This window comes from Pelodiscus sinensis, chromosome 30 (assembly GCF_052426305.1).
Source record: "Pelodiscus sinensis isolate ZL-2025 chromosome 30, ASM5242630v1, whole genome shotgun sequence".
NCBI lineage: Eukaryota > Metazoa > Chordata > Testudines > Trionychidae > Pelodiscus > Pelodiscus sinensis.
In genome coordinates, this window is record NC_143081.1 from 6195682 (window position 1) to 6221329 (window position 25648).

General features: G+C 53.5%; 2 protein-coding genes across 2 annotated transcripts; both read left to right on the top strand.

Annotated features, from left to right (window-relative positions):
- The first annotated feature begins 1245 nt into the window (after positions 1-1245).
- LOC149521060 (Fc receptor-like protein 2) lies at positions 1246-7111 on the top strand. The gene is made up of 4 exons (XM_089774201.1): positions 1246-1276; positions 4918-5211; positions 5878-6219; positions 7017-7111. The coding sequence occupies exons 1-4, from the start codon at positions 1246-1248 to the stop codon at positions 7109-7111; spliced, it is 762 nt and encodes a 253-aa protein (XP_089630327.1).
- A 6741-nt stretch (positions 7112-13852) lies between these two features.
- LOC142821200 (immunoglobulin superfamily member 1-like) lies at positions 13853-19804 on the top strand. Its single transcript, XM_089774202.1, has 6 exons — positions 13853-14391; positions 15222-15515; positions 16543-16884; positions 17410-17511; positions 18601-18722; positions 19658-19804. Exons 1-6 carry the CDS (start codon positions 14178-14180, stop codon positions 19802-19804), a joined length of 1221 nt encoding a protein of 406 aa, XP_089630328.1. The 5' UTR covers positions 13853-14177.
- Positions 19805-25648: the final 5844 nt, after the last annotated feature.

A 25648-nucleotide genomic window follows, 5' to 3' on the forward strand; every position in this document is an offset into this window, starting at 1 on the left:
GGTTTGGGTTCTCCCCCCCAGCATTCAGGGCACATCCCTCAACTCCCCTATTCCCTTAGGAGGGAGCAACTCTACATTTTAATCTTCCATAAACACACTCAGTTACCCTTTGTTGCTGCTCATGGCTTATTCAGGGGCTTGGAGCTGGCAGTGGGAGGCTCCTTCTTCCTCATCAATATCCTCATCTTCCTCATTGCCCACTGCTGCTCCTAGAGCCGGGGAACTGTCCAGTTCTGTGAAGGGCCCTTCATTCTGTGCCTGGGATTCTCCCACAAAGTGACCCCTTTGGGCAAAAGAGCGCGCCGAGGACAGAAAGCCAAGTGGCCCAATCTAGGGGTACGTCTAGACTCCATCCCTCTGTCGGGAGAGGGATGCAGATTAGGGAGGTCAACACTGCATATGAAGCGGGTATTTAAATATCCGGTGCTTCATTTGCATAAAAATGGCCACTGCTTTTTGCTGACGTGGCACTTTGTTGGCAAAAAGCAGCAGTCTAGAGAGGGATCTGTGGAGAAAGAAAACCTTTTTCGGCAGATCCTGTAAACCTCATTGCACGAGGCATAAGGAATCTGTCGAAAAGGGCTTTCTTTCTCGACAGATCCCCCTCCAGACTGCTGCTTTTTGCCAAAAAAGCGCTGAGTTGACAAAACGTGGTGGCCATTTTTATACAAATTAGGCATGGGATATTTAAATCCCTGCCCTATTTGCAATGTCGACCTCCCTAATCTGCATCCCTCGGCCGACAGAGGGATGCAGTCTAGACATACCCTCACGGTCTGTGCCAAAGTTCCCTGCAGCCCAGCAGAACTTCCCAGGGCTGTTTTCAACCACACTGCAGGGCCCCAGCTGGATCTGGGCCTGGCTGGAGAGTTGTGGCCAATCCCCCACTGGGGTCAGTTTGTTGAGTCTCCTGCAGTTGATGGGGCCTGGTGGAAACTAGAGTAACCCGGCTGAGTTTCCTTTACCCCAGTTGAATGCCTGGCCCAACCCCAGAGCTGTCAGTCACTAGGGGCTGCTGGTTTAGCTCCTCCCTCTAGTATCAGCAGTGGAAAATTGGCAGCCGTCCCCCACACACCATGCGCAGCGAGCACCGAATTCGGTCACACCGCCGAGCTAAGCGGTGACCACACCTGAGGCTGTGACTTCCTCTGCCTGTGTCAGAGGGGAGGGTCCCATCCCCCTGCACCAGACGGGCCAGTAGCTGAGCTGAGAACCCAGCTCCCAGCCCAGAGTGACCGGCTCAGCATGGCGCTGCCCCTGCTCTTCCCTCTGCTGGGTAAGTGCCTCCCTCGCCCCCAGCCCCTCGGTGTGTGTCTGTCGGGAGACTCCCCCTCTCTGACCACGTCTCCCCTTCTCCTGCTCCCCCAGCCCCTCCCCAGAGCTCTCACCCCCTCTCTGCTCTTCTCCTCCAGCCTCGCTCCAGAGTCTTCTCAGGCCGGTGACCCCCGCAGGTAACAACATCTCAGTTGATGGCTACTTGGGGCATCTCCCCAGTGGGTCCCTGCCCAGGCCATAGGGGAGAAGCTGCCCCCAGCCCCATGGGCATGACCCAGCCTCACACTGACAATCCCAGCAGAGAGAGCGAGGGCTGGATGAGCCAGGGAGACTGAGCTCCCACCTCACCATGACACTGAGCCCCTGGGCAGGACCCATCGGCGTGGGGCTGTGTGAAGGGGAGGGGTGTTCCTCTGCCCCAGCTCTGGCCTCCCACAGGGGCTCAGACCCAGCACCACCAGCCAGGACACTAAAAGCAGGTTTTTCAGAGATCCCAGAGCACAGGTGTTAAGTGGAAAATCTCCCCCCTCTCTTCCCCATGTCCAGCCAACCCCCCTCACTTCTATTCAATGCCTTGTAGCTACTGCTGGGGGCCTGGGGTTGAAGCATTGGCAGAAACCACTCTGCGCCTTTTGGCCTCCTGCTTCCCCCAGAGTGTGGGATCTGGAGCTGCACTGGCGGGTGAAGGACCCTCCCAACCTGCCCTCACCCCTCCCCTGGATGGAGAGGGGGCAGCCTGGGGATACTGAGACACATGAAGGAACCTTCCCATCCAGCTGCGCTCCTGACACCCCTTGTCTCTGCTGGGACAGGCTGATTGTGACCTGCTTGCTCCTCGGCACAATCCCCTTCCCAGCTCCTCTGTTCTCTGGAGGGGGGAGCAGCAGATTGGGGGACAGAGCAGGGGCACTGGGGGTCACAGGCTGTGGAGTGCAGGCGTGAAGATGCAGAGACGGGGGAGGAGGAATTTGCCCAGCTGTGCAGAAGGCAGGTCCATGTTCTAGGAGAGACTCCAGGAGCTGAGCCTGTTCAGTGTCACAAAAGAAAGGGAGGGAGGGGATGGGGACTGAATCCTTGCCCAGAAGTTCCAACATGGGGCGCAGACACGTGACAATGGGAGGTTTTGCGGGTGACCAGAAAACGATTCAACACGACCTGGTTCCAGGGAGTGGGAGCTGCACAAATTCCAGCTGGGAATGAACTTTGGGTTTTCTTGATAGGGGGAGAGATCATGGGATACAAGAGAGAGATAATGGGACACGAGATTGAGAGAGAGAGAGAGAGAGAGAATCAGGCCGTGGTTCATTTGAGCTTTGTCTACACTCCAGGGTTTTTCGAGAAAAACAGCCATTTTTCCAAGAAAATACTCATGGAGCGTCCACACCGCAAGCTCATTTTTGCGCAAAAAATGGAAGGAAGAGGGGGTTTTCTGTTATAGGTATTCCTCATTCTACAAGGAAGAACGCCTTTTTATGGAAGACCTCGTTCAACAAGAGATGTGTGTGGACGGGGAAGGAAAGAGGAAAAGGCACAGGTGGCCTTTTGGCCCTTCTGCCCATAGCAATCAGAGCTGACTTTCGAGCTCTGTAGTCCGGATGCTCTTTTTGAAATAGCTGATCACTTTTTCACTGAGTTTTTGCAGTGTGGACGTTCTCTTGTGTAAGAAGGTTTCTTCCGAAAAAGCTCCTTTTGCAAGAGGCCTGCAGTCCAGACGCAGCCTTGCTGTGGGGCATTTCCCAGCGTGGGCGTAGGTGCCAGGCAGAGAGATGTGGCTGGTTTGTGTTTCTATTTCTCCAGGGCTGATTTCTTCTCACTTCTCATTTTTTCTTCAGTGCATCCTGGCCTCCCCCTCTCCACTGACCCCCCTGCCTCTGTTCCAGATCCCCGACTGGATCCTACCCTCTTGGTGAGAGGCGGCTCTTTGGTGTATCCTCCCGGAGAGCCGGTTACGCTCGTGTGCTCCCCTCCTCGTGGTGAGCAATCTGGGGGATACAGATTCTTCTTCCGAAAACAGCAGCAGGGCTCCAGCACTCTGCTCAGGGAAAGTCTAGAGCCCCAGCTCGAGTTCCCAGCGGAGAGGGGACGGGCTGGGTTCTACACCTGTGCGTACTGGAGATGGGGATCCAAAGGAACAACGTCATTTAGGAGCAGCAGTCCCGTCTCCATCACAGTGACAGGTTAGCCCGTTTCCTGCTGTTTCGGGGGTGGGTGACTGGGAATCTCAGACCGAACCCGACACGTTAGCTTTGCCCACTGGCTGTGCTCAGGGCCCCTCCTTGTATCTCAAACACTCTCTGGTGGGCTTGGCTGCCAACTCATCCTCAGAGATTGGACACTGCTGTGTGGCAGCTCACAGTACTGGGGCACCAGGTGGGCACTGCTGCAGGGAAGCTCACAGCACTGGACTCTGAGCTGGGCACTGTCAGGGAGACCCTCAATGAACCTTGAGTCCTGCAGCTGTTTGATTGGTCTGTTGTGATTAGCATCAGGAGAGGGATTGGTAACTGGCCTGTTACCCACCCCACTGATGGCACCAGAACCCCACTGGGAGAATGGGCGAGATCTCAGCCGGAATCAAAGGGCTGGAACTTCCCTGGAGTCTCTGGGCCAGGACCCAGCTGGAGTGTGGGAATCTCCCTTGGGGCACCCAGGGCTCTGCGGCATGTGGCCTCCTCCTTCCCTCAGTGCCGGGGTTCCTGGTCTGTGCCTGCTGGGTGCAGCTCCCTGACACCCCCAGGCTCAGCCGCACAACCCCCCCACCCCTCAATCCCTACAGACTGAGGTGCCTCCTCAGGTACCCAGCAGGGGAAGCCGGTCCCACAGGGTTTCTGGCAGGGAGATCTCTGCTGCTCAGGGTTTGCATGGTCTGGCAGGGATGTGATTCCTAAGCACGGACCTGGGGTTGGCTGGGTCTCACAGAGTAGGGATCCATATAGGGATGTAGAGGTTAGAGCGGACCACAAGCTAAATATGAGTCAGCAGTGTGATGCTGTTGCAAAAAAAGAAAGCATGATTCTGGGAGGCATTAACAGGTGTGTGGCGGGCAGGACACGAGGAGTCATTCTTCCGCTCTACTCAGCGCTGGTTAGGCCTCAGTTGGAATATTGTGTCCAGTTCCGGGAACCACATTTCAAGAAAGATGTGGAGAAATTGGAGAGGGTCCAGAGAAGAGCAACAAGAATGATGAAAGGTCTAGAGAATATGACCTGTGAACAAAGGCTGAACGAAGTGGGTTTGTTTAGTTTAGAAAAGAGAAGATTGAGGGGGACATGATAGCAGTTTTCAGGTATCTAAAAGGGTGTCATCAAGAGAAGGGAGAAAACTTGTTCATCTTTGCATCTGAGGACAGGTGAACAAGCAATGGGCTTAGGGAGGTTTAGGTTGGACATTAGGAAAAAGTTCCTAACTGTCAGGCTGGTCAAACACTGGAATGAATTGCCCAGGGAGGTTGTGGAATCTCCATCTCTGGAGACATTTAAGATTAGGTTAGATAAATGTCTGTCAGGGATGGTCTAGTCAGTACTAGGTCCTGCAATGAGGGCAGGGGCCTGGACTCGATGACCTCTCGAGGTCCCTTCCAGTCCTAGTGTTCTATGATTCTATAGTAACTGTCCCCTCCCCCAACCCCCTTCTCTTTTCCAGCCCCCCAGTTCACCGTGTCCCCATTGCAGCCTGTCTACATTGCTGGGGAAGCCGTGACCCTGACGTGCTCAGCTGCCGGGGCGCCTGCCGTTTCTGGGTTCCGGTTCTTCAGGAATGGCCGGGAAATCCACTCCAAAGAACTCCCGTCCCCTCGGGACAGTTACAACCATCCCCTGCAGCTGTCGGGTCTGTCTGGATCACAGGCCGGAGTGTACAGCTGTGAATTCTGGAAGACACTGTCTGGGCGAGAGCTCCTCTCAGAGACAAGCAGCCCCATCAACATCACAGTGACAGGTGAGTCCCCTTTTCTCCTGCTGGCCCCAGGGCAGGGTATCTTCTCATGAAGCAAAGGATGAGACACTCAACTCCACACAGGGCCAACCAGGTCAATTTGAACCCCCTGGAATATCACCCCTGCTTCCTGGAAAGTTTGGGGTCCACCTGGAACTGATTAACAGCCTTCCCTTTAGTCAGTTTAGTGTCGCACCAGGTGCAGTGGAAGGAACATTCCCTGGTTCAGAACAGGAACTGTAGAGACACTGTCAGGTGTAGGAGGGAAACCTGCAGGTCCAGATGCGAGGGGCAGGGAGAGCCCTGCCTGGGGAATGGTCCCTTCACCTCCTGAGGGGAGCCAATCGGACAGGGAGTTGCTGTTTCCCCAGACAGGGAGATGAAGCTCAGTGTCCTGCTGCCCTGAAGTGCAGGAGCCACCGTGTGAAATTAGGATCTTTGTCAAAATTCCTCCATCCCAGCAGCCCCCATTGTGTGTGAAGGGGCAATTCCCATCCCTAGCCCGGCCCTCGCTCATGTCTGTGGGGAGCCCCCCAGCATCCTGATGTGAACCAAGAGCTCTGGAGAGAGAATCCAAGTCAGCTCTGAGTGCACTGAACTGTGGGCACCATCTTCACTTTCTCCCCTGCCCTGTCCCTGCTGACCCCTCCCCTTTGCTGCTCCCCACAGATCCCCCTCCCCAGCCAGTGTTGAGTGTGGATCCCCCGTCTGGAGCGGTGAGTGAAGGGCTCCCCCTGCTCCTCACCTGCACGGCCCCAGGGGACACCGGCGAGAGGAGGTTTCATTTCTACAAGGACGGAGTTGAGTTTGTCCCCAGGGACGCAGGGTCTGAGATCAGCACCATGGAGCCCGGCTCCCGCTCTGTGAAGGGCTCTGTGCTCAGCATCCCACAGGCCAGTCCCAGTGACAGCGGGGAATTCACCTGCGGGTACGAGGACAGCGTGAGTGGGAGGTGGGTCCTGTCCCTCAGGAGCCAGGCTGTGAACGTCACCGTGAATGCCACCAGGACAGGTGAGGTACCCCTAATTCCTTCATTGAGCTGAGCTTGTTATTCTTATGGGAGGAGACCCATCCCCAGGAGCTCTGCTGGGAGAGGGAGGCTGGTTGGGGTAACATGGAGATAGAAAAGATATTGGAGGTGAAATTCCCCTCCCCCTGCTTTCTCTGTCCTTAACACTTCAATGGCCCAAGTCCCTCAGCACCTCCCTATGCCCTAAATGGACTGAGCCCTCCCCCATTCCCATTTGCGGAAGCAGAAAGGAGGAAGCCCGTTTCACAGGGGCTTGTGCCACCGCAGGGAATTGAACCTCCCTTGTCAATCCCGTAACAACTGGATTTTCCTTCCCCCTCTGGGGCAGGCTGGTACAGATGGAATGTGCCATTTACAATGCAGTGGGGGAGGGGGGGGTTCACCGGAATTATTTTGGAAGGGCAGGTCCCTGCATCACCAGGAATGTCCCAGTCCCAGGTGAGGCAGCCCATGGCTTGCTGGCCTCTACCTAGATAAATTCCCCTTCTCACCCAGCACATTTTCCAGTGGAGCAACCAGCACCCAGGCCCTATGGCTGAGCCTGAACAGGGCAGGGTACAGGGCAGGCAGCGAATAGTGGAACGGACACTAATGAGGGGTGAATGAGGGTCAGTGTCCCCCACTCTGAGAAGGGCTGTGGGTGGGTTTCATGTCCCAGATTGGGGCTGCTGAGATTGGGAGGGCGGCTTATCATGAGTGCTAGAAACACAGACACCATGCACGTCCCATCAGCAGTGGTGTTCACCGGCTGGTTCCCCTCCGGATTCTCTCTCCACAGCTCGCAGCTTCCTCTGGCTCCGGGAGCTGGCCGTGGGTGGCTCCTTCTGCCTCATCAACGGCCTCATCTTCCTCGTCTCCTGCTGCTCCTCCTAGATCCCAGTTCCTGTTTTGTTCTGTGCAGGGGCCCTTCCTTCTGTGCCGGGAATTGTCCCCACAAGGAGACCCCTTCAGGCTGCACTTGCTCCCTTTCAATTCCAGCCTGGAGGGGGAGATGCTGTTGGGAAGCGCTGGAGTGAGAGCTGAGAAACATCCACAGGATCTGCAAGGGCGTTAGCACTGTCACCAGTTTCGGAATCAACCAAAATGCAGCTGTGTCTAGAGTGGGGCACGGCTGCATATTCATCGGGGTAGAACCCTCGTGCACAGAGTTTGCTTGCTCAGTGTGAACTTGTGCACCCCTGTCTTCACCCCCTACACACAGACACAACGCCATGGGCACCCTCTGCCTCGTGCGGTATCACAGGACTCGACCCCGGCACTGGCCAATGACATCACTGTGCACTATAGGAGGCAGTGCCACAGGTGGAGAGCCGGCTGCCCTCTGTACTTCTGTTTTATCATCTGTATCGGAACTGAGGGGAACCAGGCTGCCCGGGGTTAGAACACCAATGGGGCAGGATGCAAGGGTCCCCCTCCCCCGCAATGCTCATATTGATCTAAATATGCATCACTCTCAGACGCTTTGGGCAACATACCCCCTGTAACCGATCCAGTTTAGTGTCACACCCGGCTGGGTCTGTGCCTCTCACGTTGGTGCGTGAATCATTCCCATGTGGCAGGTTGGAGCTGTGCGGTTTGGGATTGTCTCTGGTTTGAAATGGGCAAATGGGAGCCAGCAATTCTTCTCCTCTGGCAACCCTAATGGCCAGATGATCAAGTTAATGGCTTGTGAAAACCTCTCAGGGGGTCGCCGTGTGAGTCTGTAACTTGGAACACAAGGCCTGCTCCTGTAGGGTATGTCTACGCTACAGCACTAATTCAAACTAAGCTCATTTGAATTAGTGCATGTAGACCTAAAAACTAATTCGAATTAGCATTTTGCTAATTCGAACTAGCATGTCCACATTGAGTGGACCCTGAACCGGGGTTAAGGATGGCCGGAAGCAGTGCCGGCAGGGCATCAGGTTAGGACTTAGAGCGTGGAGCTGCTGCCTCAGGCTAGCCGAGGGCTGTGCTTAAAGGGACCCGACCCCCACCCCGGACAGACAGTTCTCAGGGTTCCCCGCTTGTTTGTCTACCTCGATGAGGGACAGCAAAGCAGTCCTGGCTTGGAGTGCCCTGAGTGCCCACACTCGGCACATCACAGCACTTAGCCATCAGCCCGGCTGCACTTGCCGCAGGCTGCCATCTGGGGGGGGGGGAGTCAATCGGGGGGCTGTCAGGATCCAGGAGGCCCTGCAGGAGAGCTTCCACCCCAAGGAGCCCACAGAGCCTCCCCAGTCCTCCCCATTGGGGGCTCATGCCCCATTCCTCCCTCACCTCCTTCCACTTACCCTTTCCTAGCCCCCCTTCCTGATGTACAAAATAAAGGACACGTGTGTTCAAAAATAGAAACTCTCTTTATTTAACAAAACTGGGGGATGGGGAATTAACCTCTGGGGAGACTGAGAAAAGGAGGTGGGAGAGGGGAAGAGAGAGGGTGGGAGAGGGAGGTGGAAACCTGGGACGAGGGAGCTGGAAGGGGGAAGCCAGGGGAAGAAGGAGGAGGGGAAGTATCAGCCTATGGTATGCCGTATCTTCAGTACCGTGTACAGATGTGGTCTCCTCACCTCAAAAGAGATATTTTGACCTTGGAAAGGGTTCAGAAAAGGACAACTAAAATGATGAGGGGTTTGGAACAGATCCCATATGAAGATAGTCTAAAGAGACTGGGACTTTTCAGCTTAGAAAATAGGAGGCTGAGGGGGGATATGATAGAGGTCTATAAAAGCATGAGTGGTGTGGAGAGGGTGAATAAAGAAAAGTTCTTCATTAGTTCCCATAATAGAAAGACTAGAGGACACCAAATTAAATTAATGGGCAGTAGGTTTAAAACTAACAAGTGAAAGTTCTTCTTCACCCAGCACATAGTCAACCTGTGGAACTCCTTGCCACAGGAGGCTGTGAAGGCTAGGACTATAATAGAGTTTAAAGAGAAGTGAGATAAATTCATGGAGGTTGGGTCCATGGAGTGCTATTAGCCATGGGGTAGGAACGGTTTGTGGAAGGCTGGAGATGGATGGCACGAGGCAAACTGCTTGATCATTGTCTTCAGTCCATCCCCTCCAGGGTACCTGGTGCTGGCCACTGTCGGCAGACAGGATACTGGGCTAGATGGACCTTTGGTCTGACCCAGTACGGCCGTTCTTATGTTCTTATGTTCTAAACTCAGGGCTCAGAGTCCGGGGTCTCACTGGACTAACTTGATTTTCATGCAAACTTGCTCCTGGGTTCACATGTGGCCTTTGGTGGCCAGGCTGGCAGCTATCCAGTTAATTAAGTTAATTCGAAATAGCACTGTAGTGCAGACATACCCTGATAGAATTTCCCAAGGGGATCGCTGTGTTTGGGCCCAGGCAGTGACCCACAACTTCCACAGAACTGTCTGCACCTGGGTTCATAGGCAGTGTCAGTTTTCACTGGAAGTGGCACCCTTTTGGATTGGATCTATTCCAGCAGCATTCACTGGTACGTAGCACACGGAAAACCCCTTCTGGCGAATGCAACTCTTGGGCATCTGCTGTCAGAGCGTCTGCCGCCCTGCATGTCTGGGGAGCATGTTCTGAACTGAAATCTCTTTCTCGGAGCCGTTTCTCTTTTCACACGTCGTTAATACCCCACACGGGTCTGTCTCCGAGCAGAGACTCTGTCTGCTCACAACAAGTTTTCTTCATTCTCTGCTTTATTGCTCCATGACGCCATCAGGTGTCTCGCCTTAGAAGAGGGCGTCTCTCAAGGGCTCATTCCTTTCTGACTTGCCATTTTCTTCACATTTAGTCAGTATCTGACTTCCTGCTTTCACTTTCATCACACTTAAAATTGTTATAAATGACCAAAGCTTTTTGCCCCCCAACATTTTGTCTCCTCTGTCTGTAAGAAATTAATTCAATTCACATTCATGTCAGATTTGTTTTTTCAATTCTCTATTCCACTCCCTGATACTGTCAGACTGGATGGAGGTTGCACTTTTAGCTTTTTTGTGCTCGCACAGACCATGCACAAGTGTGATGGATGGGAGCGGTACTGCCGTATTCAAGACACTCTAGACATCCAGTTATTGTAATTGTCTGTAAAGAGTTAAACCAAGAGACAGGAATATCCAGGGGGCCAGGAGAGACAAGGCTGAGAGAGTAAGAGATCTGCATAGAAAACCGTGTTCCTTCCGCTTTAGTTCTTGTGTGAGTTCAGGGCAGGAGCTGGGCAAGAGATGGACTAAGTCAGGATTTTTCTGCAATATCTGTGCCTAAGGCAAGACGAATCTTGGAACTACAGGTGCATGTAGAACGGGGGAAGTTCAGTGAGACGCAACCATTTTGTTTTTATTTTGTGGTGTGGTTCAACTCCTCTCTGCTTAGCCCATGTGACCCCTGATACCAACTGAATGAATCTGTCCTTTCAATCTGCCTTTTTTGAGTTGCTCTGTAACACGTAGCAATCAAGTCTGTCTTCTTGTTTTGTTATTAAAACACCTTTCAAGGACTATGATCTGATTCCTGTGTCCTAGACGACAGGGGGTTCTGTGCGATTGGGCCTGAAACGGAAGGTCGGCTGTTAAGAAATTACACTTTGATTTCATAATCTCTCCTGAGGAAGATTTAAAGAACTTGGGGTTACCCCACAGGAAGAAGTTCTCAAGTGAGTCATCTCAAGGGGTTTTGCATTTGGGTGATTGGAACTTACCCCACACAAGTTCAGGGGATCTGTGACCTTACAGGACAGTAACTGAAGCTTTAGTGACAGGAAATTTTAGGTCTCTTGTGGGCCCGCAACTTCTGCATTCGAAGTGCCAGAGCAGGGAGCAGCCTGGACAAGAAGCCTTTGCTCTTCTCAGTTTGCATCCTCCATTTCAGTGGCAAACCCTGGAGTTAGTTCCACAGAGCTGTCAGTTTTCTTCTCATTCTCTGCTTCTGACACCCTGTCATGATCTTGGGGTTCATTCAGTAACAAACCAGCCAGTAAATAAATGGCCAAGGGAGGTTTTGGAATCTCCATCCCTGGGGATAGTTAAGAGCAGGTTAAACAGACATTGATCCCGGATGATGTCAATTGTGCTTGTCCTGCCATGGGGGCTGGGGATGGAACTTAAGGTCACTTTCTTCTATGAGGTTATGAAAGTGAATGGAGGTTTTAACACAAGACACTAGACAGCATCGGGGGTGATCTCCTGGGCAAAGCTACCCTGGGTTCTCCACCCCAGCATCCAGGGCACCTCTCTTACCTCCTCTGTTCTCTGACAAGGGAGCATCTCTACATTCTACTGTTCCATAAACACACTCAGTTACCCTCTCTTGCACCTCGTGGGTTATTCAGGGTCTTGGAGCTGGCAGTGGGAGGCTACTTCTTCCTCATCGATATCCTCATCTTCCTCATTGTCCATTGCTAGTTCTGTGAAGGGCCCTTCATTCTGTGCCTTGGATTCTCCCCACAACGTGACCCCTTTGAGCTAGAAACACCAGTCTCAGGTCTCAGAAAAATCCACAGGGTCGGACGGGGCTTTGGACGCCATCAACACTTTAGTGATCAACTGAAATTCATCTAAAATGCAGCCGTGTCCACGGAGGGAAACACCTGCTGTGTCACAGCCCCCATCTCCGTCAGGTGGCCCCCTATCCTGCTCCTCTCACCCCCAGCTCCATCTCCAGCTGTACATGGCCCGGCCTCCAGCTCCTGTTCCCCAGAGCGGGGTCAGTCCCATCCCACAGGGTCACGGTTTGGGACCTGGAAACCTGCCCCAGTCCCGTCACTCGCTGTCTATGCCAAAGTTCCTGCAGCCCGGCAGAACTTCCCAGTGCGATTTTCAAACACACGGCAGGGCCCCAGCTGGATCTGGGCCTGGCTGGAGAGTTGTCACCGATCCCCCACTGGGGTCAGTGTGTTGTGTCTCCTGCAGTCGATGGGGCCTGGTAGAGGCTAGAGTAACTCAGCTGAGTTTCCTTTAACCCAGTTGAATCCCTGACCCAGCCCCAGAGCTGTCAGTCACTAGGGGCTGCTGGGTTAGCTCCTCCCCCAGTATCAGCAGTGCAAAATCGGCAGCCGTCCCCCACACGCCCTGCGCAGCGAACACCGAATTCGGTCACAACGCCGAGCTGAGTGGTGACCACACCTGAGGCTGTGACTTCCTCTGCCTGTGTCAGAGGGGAGGGTCCCATCCCCCTGCACCAGACGGGCCAGTAGCTGAGCTGAGAACCCAGCTCCCAGGTCAGAGCGACCGGCTCAGCATGGTGCTGCCTCTGCTCCTGCCTCTGCTGGGTAAGTGCCCCCCTCACCCCCAGCCACACGGTGCGTGTCTGTCAGGAGACTCCCCTTCACTCCCCACGTTTCTCCTTCTCCTGCTCCCCCTGCCCCTCCCCAGAGCTCTCACCCCCCCCTCTGCTCTTCTTCTCCAGCCTCGCTCCAGAGTCTCCCCAGGCCGGTGACCCCTGCAGGTAACGACGTCTCCTGGCCTTGCTGAGATGCCTGTGGTGGGTTGGGAGAAGTCAGTCAGTGGGGGTGGGGCTCCCCTACCTCCCACATTGGGGGTGGTTGAAATTGCAGGGAAGGGGGATTCCCAGGGCCCCCCGTGTCACCCCTTGGGTGGTTCCAGCTGCCCATTCACAGGAGTCTCCCATGGAACCTGCAGCTGCAGCTCCAGTCCAGAGCCATGTCCATGGGGCAGAAGAGGAGGCCCAGATAATGGCTCCTTGGGGCATCTCTTTGGTGGGTCCCTGCCCAGGCCGTAGGGGAGAAGCTGCCCCAGCACCATGGGGGCTTTCCAGCATCAGAATGGGAACTTCAGCAGAGACAGCGAGGGCTGGACGCGCTGTGGAGACTGAGCTCCCACCTCCCCATGGCTCTGAGCGCCCCTAGGCAAGGCCCATCAGTGTGGGGCCATGTGTGGGGGGGTCTATCTCCCCCAGGTCTGCGACCCCACAGAGGGCTCAGGGTCGGGGCAGAGACCCAGCACCACCAGCCAGGACACTCAGCAGGTTTTGCAGAGACCCCAGAGAAGATGTGGTCAGTGGAAAAACTCCCCCCTCCCTTCCCCATGTCCGGCCAACCCTCCTCACTTCTCTGCAGCGACTCTGGGGGGTCTGGGGTTGAAGCCTTGGCAGAAACCACCCTGCCCCTCTCGGCCTCCTGCTTCCCCCAGAGTGTGGGATCTGGAGCTGCACTGGTGGGTGAAGGCCCCTCCCAACCTGCCCTCCCCCCTCCCCTGGATGGAGAGGGGGCAGCCTGTGGATACTGAGACACATGAAGGAACCTTCCCACCCAGCTCTGCTCCTGACACCCCTTGTCTCTGCTGGGACAGGCCCGTTGAGTCCTGATTGTTCTTTGGCACAATCCCCTTCCCAGCTCCTCTGTTCTCGGGAGGGTAGAGCAGCAGGTTGGGGGGCAGGGCAGGGACACTGGGAGGCCACTGAGCATAGAGCAGCAAGTTGTGGGGTGCAAAGGTGAAGATGGGGGAAGGAATTTGCCCAGCTGTGCAGAAGGCAGGTCCATGTTCTAGGAGAGACTCCAGGAGCTGAGCCTGTTCAGTGTCACAAAGGAAAGCGGGGGGGGGGACTGAATCCTTGCCAAAAAGTTCCGACGTGGGGAACAGACACGTGACAATGGAGGGTTCTGCAGGAGACCAGACAGGGATTCTACATGATCCAGTTCCCGGGAGCAGGAGCTCCACAAATTCCAGCTGGCAGTGAAGTTCTGGGTTTCATCATCGGAGAAGTAATGGGACAGGAGAGAGAATCAGGCCGTGGGTTATTTGCCGTGGGGTATTTCCCAGCGTGGGGGCAGGTGCTGGGCAGTGAGATGCGGCTGGTTTGTGTTTATATTTCTCCTCTCACTTCTCATTTTCTCTTGATTGCACCCTGGCCTCTCCCTCTGCGCTGACCCCTCTGCCTCTGCTCTAGATCTCCTGCCACCTCCTACCCTCACAAGGAGAGCCACTTACAAGGCGTATCCCCCCGGGGAGCTGGTGAGGCTCATGTGCTCCCCACCGCACGGTGAGCAGGCTGGGGGATACAGATTCTCCTTTCAAAAAGGGCCGCAGGTACTCCTCATCCCCACTGCAGAGCCCTGGCTGCAATTCCCAGCGGAGAGGGGACGGGCTGGGTCCTACACCTGTGCGTACTGGAGACAGGATCCCGAAGGAGCAAAGTCATCTCAGTGGAGCAACTCCATCTCCCTCACAGTGACAGGTGAGCCCCTTTCCTGATGTTTGGTGGGTGGGTCACTGGGAATCTCAGGCCCATCCCAACACATCAGCTTTGCCCCCTGGCTCTGTTCAGGGCCCCTCCTTTGTATCTCAAACACTCCACAGTGGCCTTAGGGTCTCAGCTTATCCTCAGAGACTGGGCAATGCGGTGTGGGAACGCACAGCACTGGGGTTCTGGGGGCACTGCTGCAGGTGAGCTCACAGCACTGGACTCTGAGCTGGGCACTGTCTGGGAGACCCTCTATGAATCTTGAGCCCTGCAGCTGCCTGGCTTGTCTGTTGTGATTAGTTCAGGAGAGGGATTGGTCACTGTCCTGTTCCCCACCCCACTGCTGGCACCAATACCCCAGTGGGTGAATGGGCGAGATGCCAGCAGGGGTCAAAGGGCTGGAGGTTCCCTGCAGTCACTGGGCTAGGACCCAGCTGGAGTGTGGGAGCTCCCCTGGGGCACCCAGGGCTCTGCAGCATATGGCTGCCTCTGCTCTTAGTGTCCTGCCCTGTGTCTGCTCGGGGCAGCTCCCTGACACCCCCAGCGTAAGCTGCACAATCCCAACCCCACCCCCTGCAGGCTGAGCTGTCCCAGGCAGGATCTGCCCCCTCACGTACCAAGCAAGGGAGGCAGGGCCCCTGGGTTCCTGGCAGGGAGATCTCCGCAGCTCAGTGTTTGCATGTCCTGGTGGGGACATGGCTCCTGAGAACAGAGCTGGGGCTGGCTGGGGTCTGTGTCCTTCCTCTGCCCTTCACTGGCTCTTCCTTTGTATCTGTCACCGGATAGGAACCATCTCCCCCCACTGATCCCCTTGTCTTTTCCAGCCCCCAACCTCACTGTGTCCCCGCAGCGACCTGTCTACATTGCTGGGGAAAATGTGACCCTCACGTGCTCAGCTGCTGGGGTGTCCAGCGTGTCTGGGATCCGGTTCTTCAGGGACAGCCAGAAAATCCACTCCATGGAATTACCCTTCCCTCGGGACAGCTACACTGACTCCCTGCAGCTGTCGGGTCTGTCTGGGTCACACAGTGGAGTGTACAGCTGTGAATTCTGGAAGACAGTGTCTGGGCGAGAGCTCCTCTCGGAGACAAGCAGCCCCATCAACATCACAGTGACAGGTGAGTCCCCCTTTCTCCTGCTGTTTGCTGGCCCCATGGCAGGGCATCTTCTCATGACGTGCGGGATGAGACCCAGGCTATGTCTAGGTTGCACGCCTTTTTCGACATAGGCTTTGTGGACAGATAGGGTACGTCCAGACTACAGGCTTTTGTTGACAGAAGCTTTGTTGACAGATACTGTCGACAAAGCTCCTGTCAACAAAGAAGGTCTAGACTACATCCAGTTCTGCCGACAAAGCAAGCCGCATTGTCGACATGACAGTGCAGGCACAAAGGGCAGTGTAGATGCAATAAAGCCTTCTGTCGACAGAACTCTGTTTGCAAAAGGCGTTATTCCTCAGAGAATGAGGTTTGCAGAGTTGACATGACTGTTGAGTTCTGTCGACGTTATGTCGATAGAACTCAGCGGCAGTGTAGACACAGGTATAGTTTTGTCCACAAAACCCTGTAGTCTAGGCACATGCCCACCAGACTGGCCACTCAGATCCACACAGGGAGACTCAGATCAATCTGAATCCCCCAGTAATATCACTCCCTGGTTCCTAGTAGGTTTGTGGGGAGTTGTTGATGCTACTTTGGGGTTCAGAGGCTCCTAGCCCAGAGAAACATTGAATCCATTCAAGGACCAGCTGCAACTGATGAAAAGCCTCCCCTCTAGTCAATTTAGTGGGATGCCAGGAGTGGCTGGAGGAAGATGCAGAGCTGGAGAACAAGGAACTCTAGAGGCACAGTCAGGATCAGGAGGGAAAACCTGCAGCTCCAGGAGCAAGGGGCTGTGCCTGGGGAATGGTCCATTCGGGTCCCAAACTTCTGAGGGTGAAGGTCCCCCTTATCTGAAGGAAGTAATCCCCACCCCATCCTGGATCTCACTCATTTCTCTGGGGAGCCCCCCAGTATCCTCAACTGTAGCAAGAGGCTCTGGAGACAGAGCCCAGGTTATCTCAGAGCTCACGGAATTTTGGGAACCATCTTCACTTTCTCCCCTGCCCTGCCCCTGCTGACCCCTCCCCTTTGCTGCTCCCCACAGATCCCCCTCCCCAGCCAGTGCTGAGTGCGGATCCCCCGTCTGGAGCGGTGAGTGAAGGGCTCCCCCTGCTCCTCACCTGCACGGCCCCAGGGGACACCGGCGAGAGGAGGTTTCATTTCTACAAGGACGGAGTTGAGTTTGTCCCCAGGGACGCAGGGTCTAAGATCAGCACCATGGAGCCCGGCTCCCGCTCTGTGAAGGGCTCTGTGCTCAGCATCCCACGGGCCAGTCCCAATGAGAGCGGGGAATTCACCTGCGGGTACGAGGACAACGTGAGTGGGAGGTGGGTCCCGTCCCTCCGGAGCCAGGCTGTGAACGTCACCGTGAATGTCACTGGGACAGGTGAGATGCCCCTAAATCCTTCATTCTGCCCCCTGTGCAGCTACCACGTGCTTGGTAGCTCAACTGGGAATGAGAGGTCAGAGGACGTGACAAATGCCACATAGAGATAGAAAATAAACTAGAGATTAAAATCTACATCTCCTCTGCACAACCTGCCCTTTCTCGCTGTGATACTTTGATGACCCAAGTGTCTGAGCATCTCACAATATTTTTCATGGATTTAATCACCTCCCCTGATGCCTATTGAAGCAATGAGAAACGGAGGCAAGGAAAGAGAAATTGCCTTAGGAGATGTGTGGTACAACCAGGAATTTAACGCACCTAACCAATGTTCAAGGCCAGCCCCATAACCACTGGACCTTCCTTCCCCTTTTCGGTATGAGGAGCAGAGTGGTACAGCCAGATTGTGCCATAGACAAAAGTGGAGGGTTGTCAGAAACTTGTGTGAGTCCCAGACTTGTTCCATGGTGGTCCAGCTGTTCTCATTTGTCCTCTCCCCCATTTCCTTGTCTCCTGCATAAACAGACTCAGACCAAACCCAGGATATTCTGCTGAAAACAGGAGGGGTCTTGTTCCCAGCTGGAGCCCTTGTTGCTCTGATCTGCTACTGTCGTAGGAAGAAAAGAGGTGGGTGAAAGGGAGCTGGGTGCTGTGACCTCCCAGCTGCTCCCTCGATGGTGTCTAGCCAATGCTGTAACTATTTTGTCACGATCAGTGTAAATAGTTTTGAACCACCAACATCCACAAACTACGGTACCACGAGGTGGGTATGGAGACCAACGCAAACATGCCTGGCTCAGGGTATATTTCGTTCTAAGTGACACACCAAAGCAGAAGAAGAAGATGCCATTCTAAAGCTCTTAGTAGCTTTTCAAACATGAATTGTTCCCTGTTTGGTTTCTATAGCTCATGATGCCCAATAAGCAGCTCTGTGGCTGTTTGATTAAAGATAAATGACCCTCACACGACACTAGTCAGTCAGGAAAGACGGGAAAACCTGCAACCTCTGTGACCCGAGAGAATTTCTGGCACTTTCTTTCACTTCCCATTCGCTCCCCAAATCCATCCCACAGATACTGCTTGAAAGACAGAAAATCATTTCTCACGTCCTGATTCTATGTTGAAGTGGGAAGGGCCAGGCATTGCCACAGCATCTGTGTATCCCCACAAAGAACTGGATCCATTTCATGGGACGAGAGTGAGGTGTGAGAGCCACAACATTAACAGGACTGAGGTGGCTAATTCCCCAGAGGTCCAAGCTCACATGGGAAGTGGGGACACAGCAGAGAATCTGAGCTTCACCTTATACCAAGCAAGAACTCTGGTCTCCCGGCCCAATTCCTTCTCGGGTTGTTTGAGTGAGTTGTTGGAGTTGTGGCCACCAGGCCGGGTCATGGCTATGCAATAGCACTGCCGTGAGAGATGAGCATTAAGATCATTGGCTGTGGTTGGTGATAATGTAAAGGGAGGAGTAAAATAATGTAAAACTTTCAGGAATCTTCATGACTCTGGACTGCAGAAATACACACACATACAGAAACAGTTTTATGTGTTTTCACCCAGTGCTCTGGTGGAAGCCGCAGACTCACACACATACTGAAATAAACAGCCACAAAGCTGAATTTGGGTTCTGCTTTCTCAGGGTCACACACTGGTGGAGTCATTCCCTCTTGCTGCTCCCCACTTCAGCTCCGTTCTCCTCTGATTCTGTTTTAGTTCCAAAGTCTTTGAAAAGCACCGACGGATCTGAGCCCAGAGAACACGCCAGAAACAGGAATCCCGGTCGTCACAGGAAGAGACCCAAAGCCCCGGGTGCAGGAGTGGAGCCAGCAGGACAGGTAACGGGACTGGATTTAGAGATTCAACCTCCCAGCACAGTCCAGCTGACTTAAAACTGCTCGACCAGAGTCTTGTGCCCAGTCCTGAGATACAGCTCCCTGTCTGGGAGGAGGGGAGGGCAGGCAGAGAAGAGCCCCAAAGGGAAGCAGCCCCAGAGTCTGTTCAGGCAGGAGAAAAGGCTGAGATGTGGTCGTCCCTTCCCCATCACTCTAAACTTCCACTGACTCACAGAAACGTAGGGCAGGGCCGAGACAGCAAGTCGACTGAGTGTTACCTGCTGTGCTGAGGTAGGATTAGTTACAACTATAGTGGACACTGAGAACAGCCGGTCACCGTCCTGTTTGTAACATTGTCTCAGAAGGGTTGTTCTGTTCTCAGCTTTCTCATCCTCTGACGGAACAGGCCCCATCTGTGCACCTGGCACATGGGTCCTATTGTATCAACATCTGGTCAGTTTCGTTGCTTTCCTCTGGGCTCTTTGCAGTGTGTTCCCATCTTTCTTGAAGTACGATGCCCAGACCTGGGCAGGGGCTCCCCTTGAGTCCTCACCAGTGTCAAATTGTGAGGGAGAATTCTCTCAGCTGCCTCACACACACACACAGCACTCTCATTCAGACAGCCCACAGCAACGTGAGACTTTTTCTCACCAGCAACTTTCTCTTCAATCAAAGGCCGTTTCAGCTCTTTTTCTGCAGTGCTCCAATTTTTACAGCCACCTTTAATTTATTCTTTCCTACATGTTGTTCTTTGCACCTCCCTGAATTCCACCTCACTGATTTCAGGGCAATTCTCCAGTTTTTAAACATCATTTTCATTCTATCGTCCAATGTCCTTGTAACCCCTGATTTCACGGAGATCCTTCCCAGTGCATCATTCAAGCACTCAATCCCCAGGCACCCCTCCCCCTCACTGTTTCTCTGTCCTCCCACACCAGGGCTCAGAGATCACCTATGCGCACTTCAAGTTCTCAGCTTCGGACGCTCACACAAGCCAGTGGAAGAACAGAGCCCAGCCTGCTGCAGAGGCGCATGTGCTGTACAGCGAGGTGGTGACAAAGCCCACCCGGAAGGCAGCCAGATAAGGAAGGAGAAACTGTCTGCATCTCCCTACGTCTCTGCCCCCTCCTGTGGGCACCGATATCCTTAACCCTTCACACCCCAACAGCCCTTGTGAGCCATGTGGCAAGGGCAAGCCCAGGTCACTGCTGTCAGAACATGGAGCTGTCATGTCAGGGATCATGTGACCCTGGTGCTGACTGTCCCTGTGTGCTGTGTGGACGGGGTGTGCAGACAGAGTTGTACGGGTGCACAAGATGTGTGTTTATTTGTGTCTCCATTGATAATGGCCACACCCCACATCCTAAGGTTATTTTTAAGTGTTTGCTCTGAAACTGTGAACACCCACAGAACCGCAGGATGAAGTGTGAAGTACAGCACTAGTTTGACACAGGAGGGGCGATTTCCTGCCCAGTGTAAGAAGGACCCCAGACAGCCGTCAAACAATTGTGCAACTTCAGTGCAGAAAACACGTCACCAATTGCTACCCCGACTCACGAAGTGGACACAAACATGTGAACTTGTCACCGCCTCTTGCCCCTGGGGGGGGGAGGGATTCCCATACACAGCCGGGCCTAAAATTGGTGTCACCTTCTTTGACACGACAATGGATGGGAGCCTGGAATTGGGGTTTTTAAGGCTGATGCTAGTTACCAATGCCCCACCCCTGCCACTGCTGTGTGTGTTGCACAGTAACCAGGTCCCTGTGTTTGTCTGGGGCCCTTTTAGGTTTTACTTTTGGTTTCTCCTCATCTTGCTCAGACAGAATGTGAACCTCAGCTCCTGGGGCCAGTGTCCGTGGGAGAAGTAGAGTCCGTAACCAGAGCGAGGCGAGCGAGGCACTTGCTGAGGGATCGCGGAAAAATAACTCAGAAAACTACTTATTTGAAGACAGCTCCACTTCCCTCCCCCGCCCATTAGCATCCACTGGCCCACAGTTACATGTCAGGCTGCACGTTGCTGCTCCGTGACACAACAGTCACCAGCTCTGGTGGCCGCCCAGCACTTCAGCTGCTTCCGAGCACCGGCTCAGCCATGCCAAGTGATGCCTAAAGATGCCCTAGGGAATTCCCAGGCACAGGGCTGGGGAGAAGAGGCTGAAATTGCCCTGCACAGGGGCAGAGGTGCAGAGGGGGAAGGTGGGGGTGTCAGGCTGGGATCCAGGACTCCTGCATCTTGTCGTATCTCTGCTATGGGAGTGGCTCTAGAGCTTAGGGGGATGTGATTAGAGCTGGGGGTCTGAGAGCTACGACCTCTGGATTCTATGAGTTGGGGTCCTGGTCCTTAGTCTGTTGGAATCATGGCTTCCCCTCCCAAACTGGAGCCCACGCTGCTGAGCCACATAGGGCAAGGCGCTTCAAGAAGCCCCACGCATGCGCCATGTCAAAGGGGGAGCCCCGCAAAATTGTGCTGCCCTGGACCCCACAAAATTGTCATCTGCCCCTGCTGCTGAGCCACCTGTACCAAGTGCTTTGAATGTGCTACACAAACCGAGAGGACTAGGCAGTGACTGTGCCTTCTTTAATTAACATTAATTAAGAACGATCTTCGAGCATCCGCTGGTCAGGAGAGGTTATCAAATACGACCATCTTATCAATAGAGCACAAGGTAGCAAACAATATTAGTTTCAACACAATTTATTGATGAGTTTGCCTCATTAAACACACACAAAGTAATTATAAACAAATACCTACTAGTACCTGATGTGATATTTTATAATTATATGTATATATGAATAAAAGGATTGTTTATGCAGATTTCATAACTATACTAAATAAACATTATGTTGCTGTTGTTATTATTATTATTAATAATATATTCCCCCCGATCCATGAAATAACTACCATGAAATTATACATGGGGGGGGGGCAATATTATATTCTTGCCTCAGGCACACAATTAGCTAGTTACGGCGCTGGAGAGAAATGTTCCAGTCCCTGCCATAGGCCGGGTCCAGCCTCACTCCTCAGGCCTGCTCGATCCCAGTGTGTCTGTGAGACTCCTCAGCAGATTGGCTGCCACTGAGAGCACTTGGCTGTTCTGTGTTTGGGATCTGCCATGTTGTGCAAACTGATCATTTCCCTTTATTTGTGATAGAATTTCCCAAAGGGAACTAGGTGTTTGGGCCCAGGCAGTGAGCCACAACTTCCACAGAACTGTCTGCACCCTGTGTCCCAGGCAGTGTCAGTTTTCATGGCAAGTGGGACCCTCTCGGATTGGATCTATTCTAGCTGCGTTCACTGGTACGTAGCACACGGAAAACCCCTTCTAGTGAATCCAACTCTGGCAACAGAGTGTGCTGCCTGCACGTCTGGGGAGCATGTTCTGCAGTGAAATCTCCTGCACAGAGCTGTTTCTGTTTTCACACACTGTCATTAACACCACACGTGGGGCTGCCTCTGACCAGAAGCTCTGTCTGCTCACCGAAAGTCACAGCTCTGCTGAGTTTCCTGCATTCTGGGCTACATTGCCCATGATGGCATCTGTGTTTTGCACACCTGTAGACAATTGTGTCTCTCAAAGGGCTCGTTTCTTTCTGACTTGTCATTTTCTTCCTATTTAGTCATATCTGACTTCCTGCTTTCCCTTTTGTCACACTTAAAATTGTTAGAAATGTCCAAAGCTTTCTGCCCGCCGACATTTTGTCTCCTCTATTCCTATGACTGCTACAGTCAATTGAAATGTTTTTGCTTTCTTTTCTAATTCTCTACTGCATTGTCTGACAGTGTCAGACTTGGAGGCTGCATTTTTGGCTTCTTGCTTTTTTAATTTCGTCACGCTACTTGTGCTCACACAATACATGCCCAGGTGTGATGCATGGGAGCCCTACTACCCTACTCCAGACTTCCTAGACATCCAGTTACTTAAATGCCTGTAAGGGGCTACGCCAAGAGACAGGGGCATCCAGAAATGTTGGCAGAGAGCCAGGGAGACAATGGCAAGAGAGAGAAAGATTTGAGTAGAAAATCATGTTCCTCCTGCGTGAGTTTTTGTGAGAGTTCAGAGCAGGAGCTGGGCAAGAGATGGACTAAGCCAGGATTTTTCAGCGATGAACATGCCTAAGGAAAAACTCAACCTTGGAACAACAGATGTGAGGAGAAGAGGGAATGTTCAGTTAGATGTGATCTGGTTATTTTTTATTGGGGGTTTTGATTAAACTCCTCTGTGCCCCCCACCACACTGTAACTGAATCCCTGGCAAGCAATGACCAGTGCTTTTAATCTGCCTTTTTTTTAGTTGCTCTGTAACACCTAATATGCAAACATGCTTTACCAAGTCTGTCTTCTTTGTTTTGTTAATAAAAATCACCATTTAAGGACTTTGATCTGATTCCTGTGTCCTAGAAGTCATGGGGTTCCATGTGAACATGCCTGACATAGGTCACCTATTAAGAAATTACACTTTGATTTTATGTCCTGAGGAAGGTTTAAAGAGCTTGGGGTTACCCCACAGTAAGAAGTTCACAAGTGAGTCATCTCAAGGGGTTTTGCATTTGTTGGTTGCAACTTTCCCCACAGAAGGTCGGGGAATCGGTGACCTCACAATGTTTTTGTAAAGAGAACCTTTGTGGCAGGGGTGTTCCGGTTTCTTGTGGGCCCCCAACTTCTGCACTCGAAGTGCCAGAGCAGGGAGCAGCCTTGACAACAAGCCTTTGCTCTTCTCACTTTGCAGCTCCCCTTTCAGGAGTTCTATTCAGTCATGTCAGTTTTGCTCTTATTCACGGCTTCTGACACCCTGTCATGATCTTGGGGTTCATTAAATAACAAACCAGCCAATAAATAAATGGCCGAGGGAGATTGTGGAATCTCTATCACTGGAGATAGTTAAGAGCAGGTTAGACAGACACCTGTCAGGGATGTTGTAAATGGTGCTTGGTCCTGCCATGAGGGCAGAGGATGGGACTTGATGGCCTCTTGAGGTCCCTGCCAGTTTTCTACTTCTATGAGCTTATGAAAGGGAATGGAGATTTTAAAACAGGACTCTTGAGAGCATCTGTGCTGATCTGCTGGACACAGCTACCCTGGGTTCTCCACCCCCGCATCCAGGGCACATCTCTAAACTCCTCCATTCCCATAGGAGGGAGTGACTTTACATTACATCTTCCACAAACACATTCAGTTACCCTCTGTTACAGATCGCGGCTTCCTCTGGGTCTTGGAGCTGGCAGTGGGAGGCTCCTTCTTCCTCATCAGTATCCTCATCTTCCTCATTGCCCCCAGCTGCTCCTAGAGCCGGGGAACTGTCTAGTTCTGTGAAGGGCCCTTCATTCTGTGCCTGGGATTCTCCCCTCAAGGTGACCCCTTTGGAGGGGGAGACCCAGGTCTGAGAAACATCCACAGGGTCTGAAGGGGCTTTGGGCACCACAGACACTTCAGTGAGCGACTAAAATGCAGCCGTGTCCTGGGAGGGTTCTGGCCGCGGTGTCACAGCACGAGTCCTATGGACATTTTGCTGTTGAATATGGAGCTTTGGAGCTGGGTCACATTAAAACCCTCCCCTCCCTCAAAGGCCAGTGAACTAAACTCCGCTCAGCACAGCTCTCCATCCCTGCCTGGGCTCTGTAATCTGAAGCCCGTTCACACTCGCCTGGGCTCTGCAGGGGGACTATCCGGTCTTGAACAGACCAGTGACTCTGAGGACGTTCTCCCAAACCCAGCCGTGCTGCTCATCCGTCTGTGGGAGGATCCCGTCCACCATTCCTAGGGACAGACCCAGGGCACTGTGGTGAGAAGCTAAGACCGTAGATGCTCTGAGCTTCCTTGGATGCTTTTCTACCTTGGATTTCCTCTGGACACGTCCCCTGGTTCTCCCTGGGCTGTCTGCACAGAGCGTCTCTCCCAACCTCCCCTCCAGCCTCCAGTGACCAGAGAGGGACAGGAGAGCTTCTCCCTCAGCCCGCATCTCAGCCAGGCTGCCCCCCTTTCTGCTCACGTCCCAGTGCTTTCCCAGCCACGCTCCATCTCCAGCTGGGCATGGCCCGGCCTCCAGCTCCTGTTCCCCAGAGAGGGGTCTGTGTCATCTGACGGAGTCAGGGTTTGGAGACTAGAAACCTGCCTCTTCCTCGTCACTCGCTGTCAGTGTCAAAATTACCAGAAGCCCAGCAGAACTTCCCAATGTTATTTTTAAACATGCGGCACAACTCCAGCTGGCTCTGGGCCTGGCAGGGGAGCTATCACCAACCCCCGCTCGGATCAGTGTGTTGTGTCTCCTGCACTTGATGGGGCCTGCTGTAAGCTCCTGTAACTCAGCTGAATTTCCTTTGCCCCAGTTGAATCCTTGGCCCAACCCCAGAGCTGTCAATCACTAGGGACTGCTGGTTTAGCTCCTCCCCCCAGTATCAGCAGAGGGAAATTGGCAGCTGTCCCCCACACGTCCTGCACAATGAGCACCGAATTCGGTCATGTTGTCGAGCTGAGGGGTGACCACACCTGAGGCTGTGAAATCCGCTGCCTGAGTCCCACTCCCCCTCCTCCCTTGTGGCCAGATGGGGCCGGTAGCTGAGCTGAGAACCCAGCTCCCAGGTCAGAGTGACCGGCTCAGCATGGTGCTGCCTCTGCTTCTACCTCTGCACGGTAAGTGCCCCCCCTGGCCCCCAGCCCCTCTGTGTGTGTCTGTCTGGAGACTCCCCTTCTCTGCCCACGTCTCTCCTTCTCCTGCTCCCCCAGCCCCTCCCCAGAGCTCTGACCCCCTCTCTGCTCTTCTCCTCCAGCCTCGCTCCAGAGTCTCCTCAGGCCGGTGACCCCCTCAGGTAACGACGCCTCCTGACCTTGCTGAGATTCTCGTGGTGGGTGGGAGTTTTCAGACAATGGGGGTGGGGATTCCCTGCCTCTCACATGGGGGTGTTTGAAATTGCAGGGAAGAGGGATTC

Excerpts from the sequence above, each read along its gene's own strand:
- LOC142821200 (XM_089774202.1), top strand. The coding sequence starts at position 14,178 with ATGTGCTCCCCACCGCACGGTGAGCAGGCTGGGGGATACAGATTCTCC. Across the intron at positions 16,885-17,409 it reads CGTGAATGTCACTGGGACAG|ACTCAGACCAAACCCAGGAT; the intron begins GTGAGATGCCCC and ends CTGCATAAACAG. Across the intron at positions 18,723-19,657 it reads GAGTGGAGCCAGCAGGACAG|GGCTCAGAGATCACCTATGC; the intron begins GTAACGGGACTG and ends CTCCCACACCAG.
- LOC149521060 (XM_089774201.1), top strand. The coding sequence starts at position 1,246 with ATGGCGCTGCCCCTGCTCTTCCCTCTGCTGG. Across the intron at positions 5,212-5,877 it reads CATCAACATCACAGTGACAG|ATCCCCCTCCCCAGCCAGTG; the intron begins GTGAGTCCCCTT and ends TGCTCCCCACAG. Across the intron at positions 6,220-7,016 it reads CGTGAATGCCACCAGGACAG|CTCGCAGCTTCCTCTGGCTC; the intron begins GTGAGGTACCCC and ends CTCTCTCCACAG.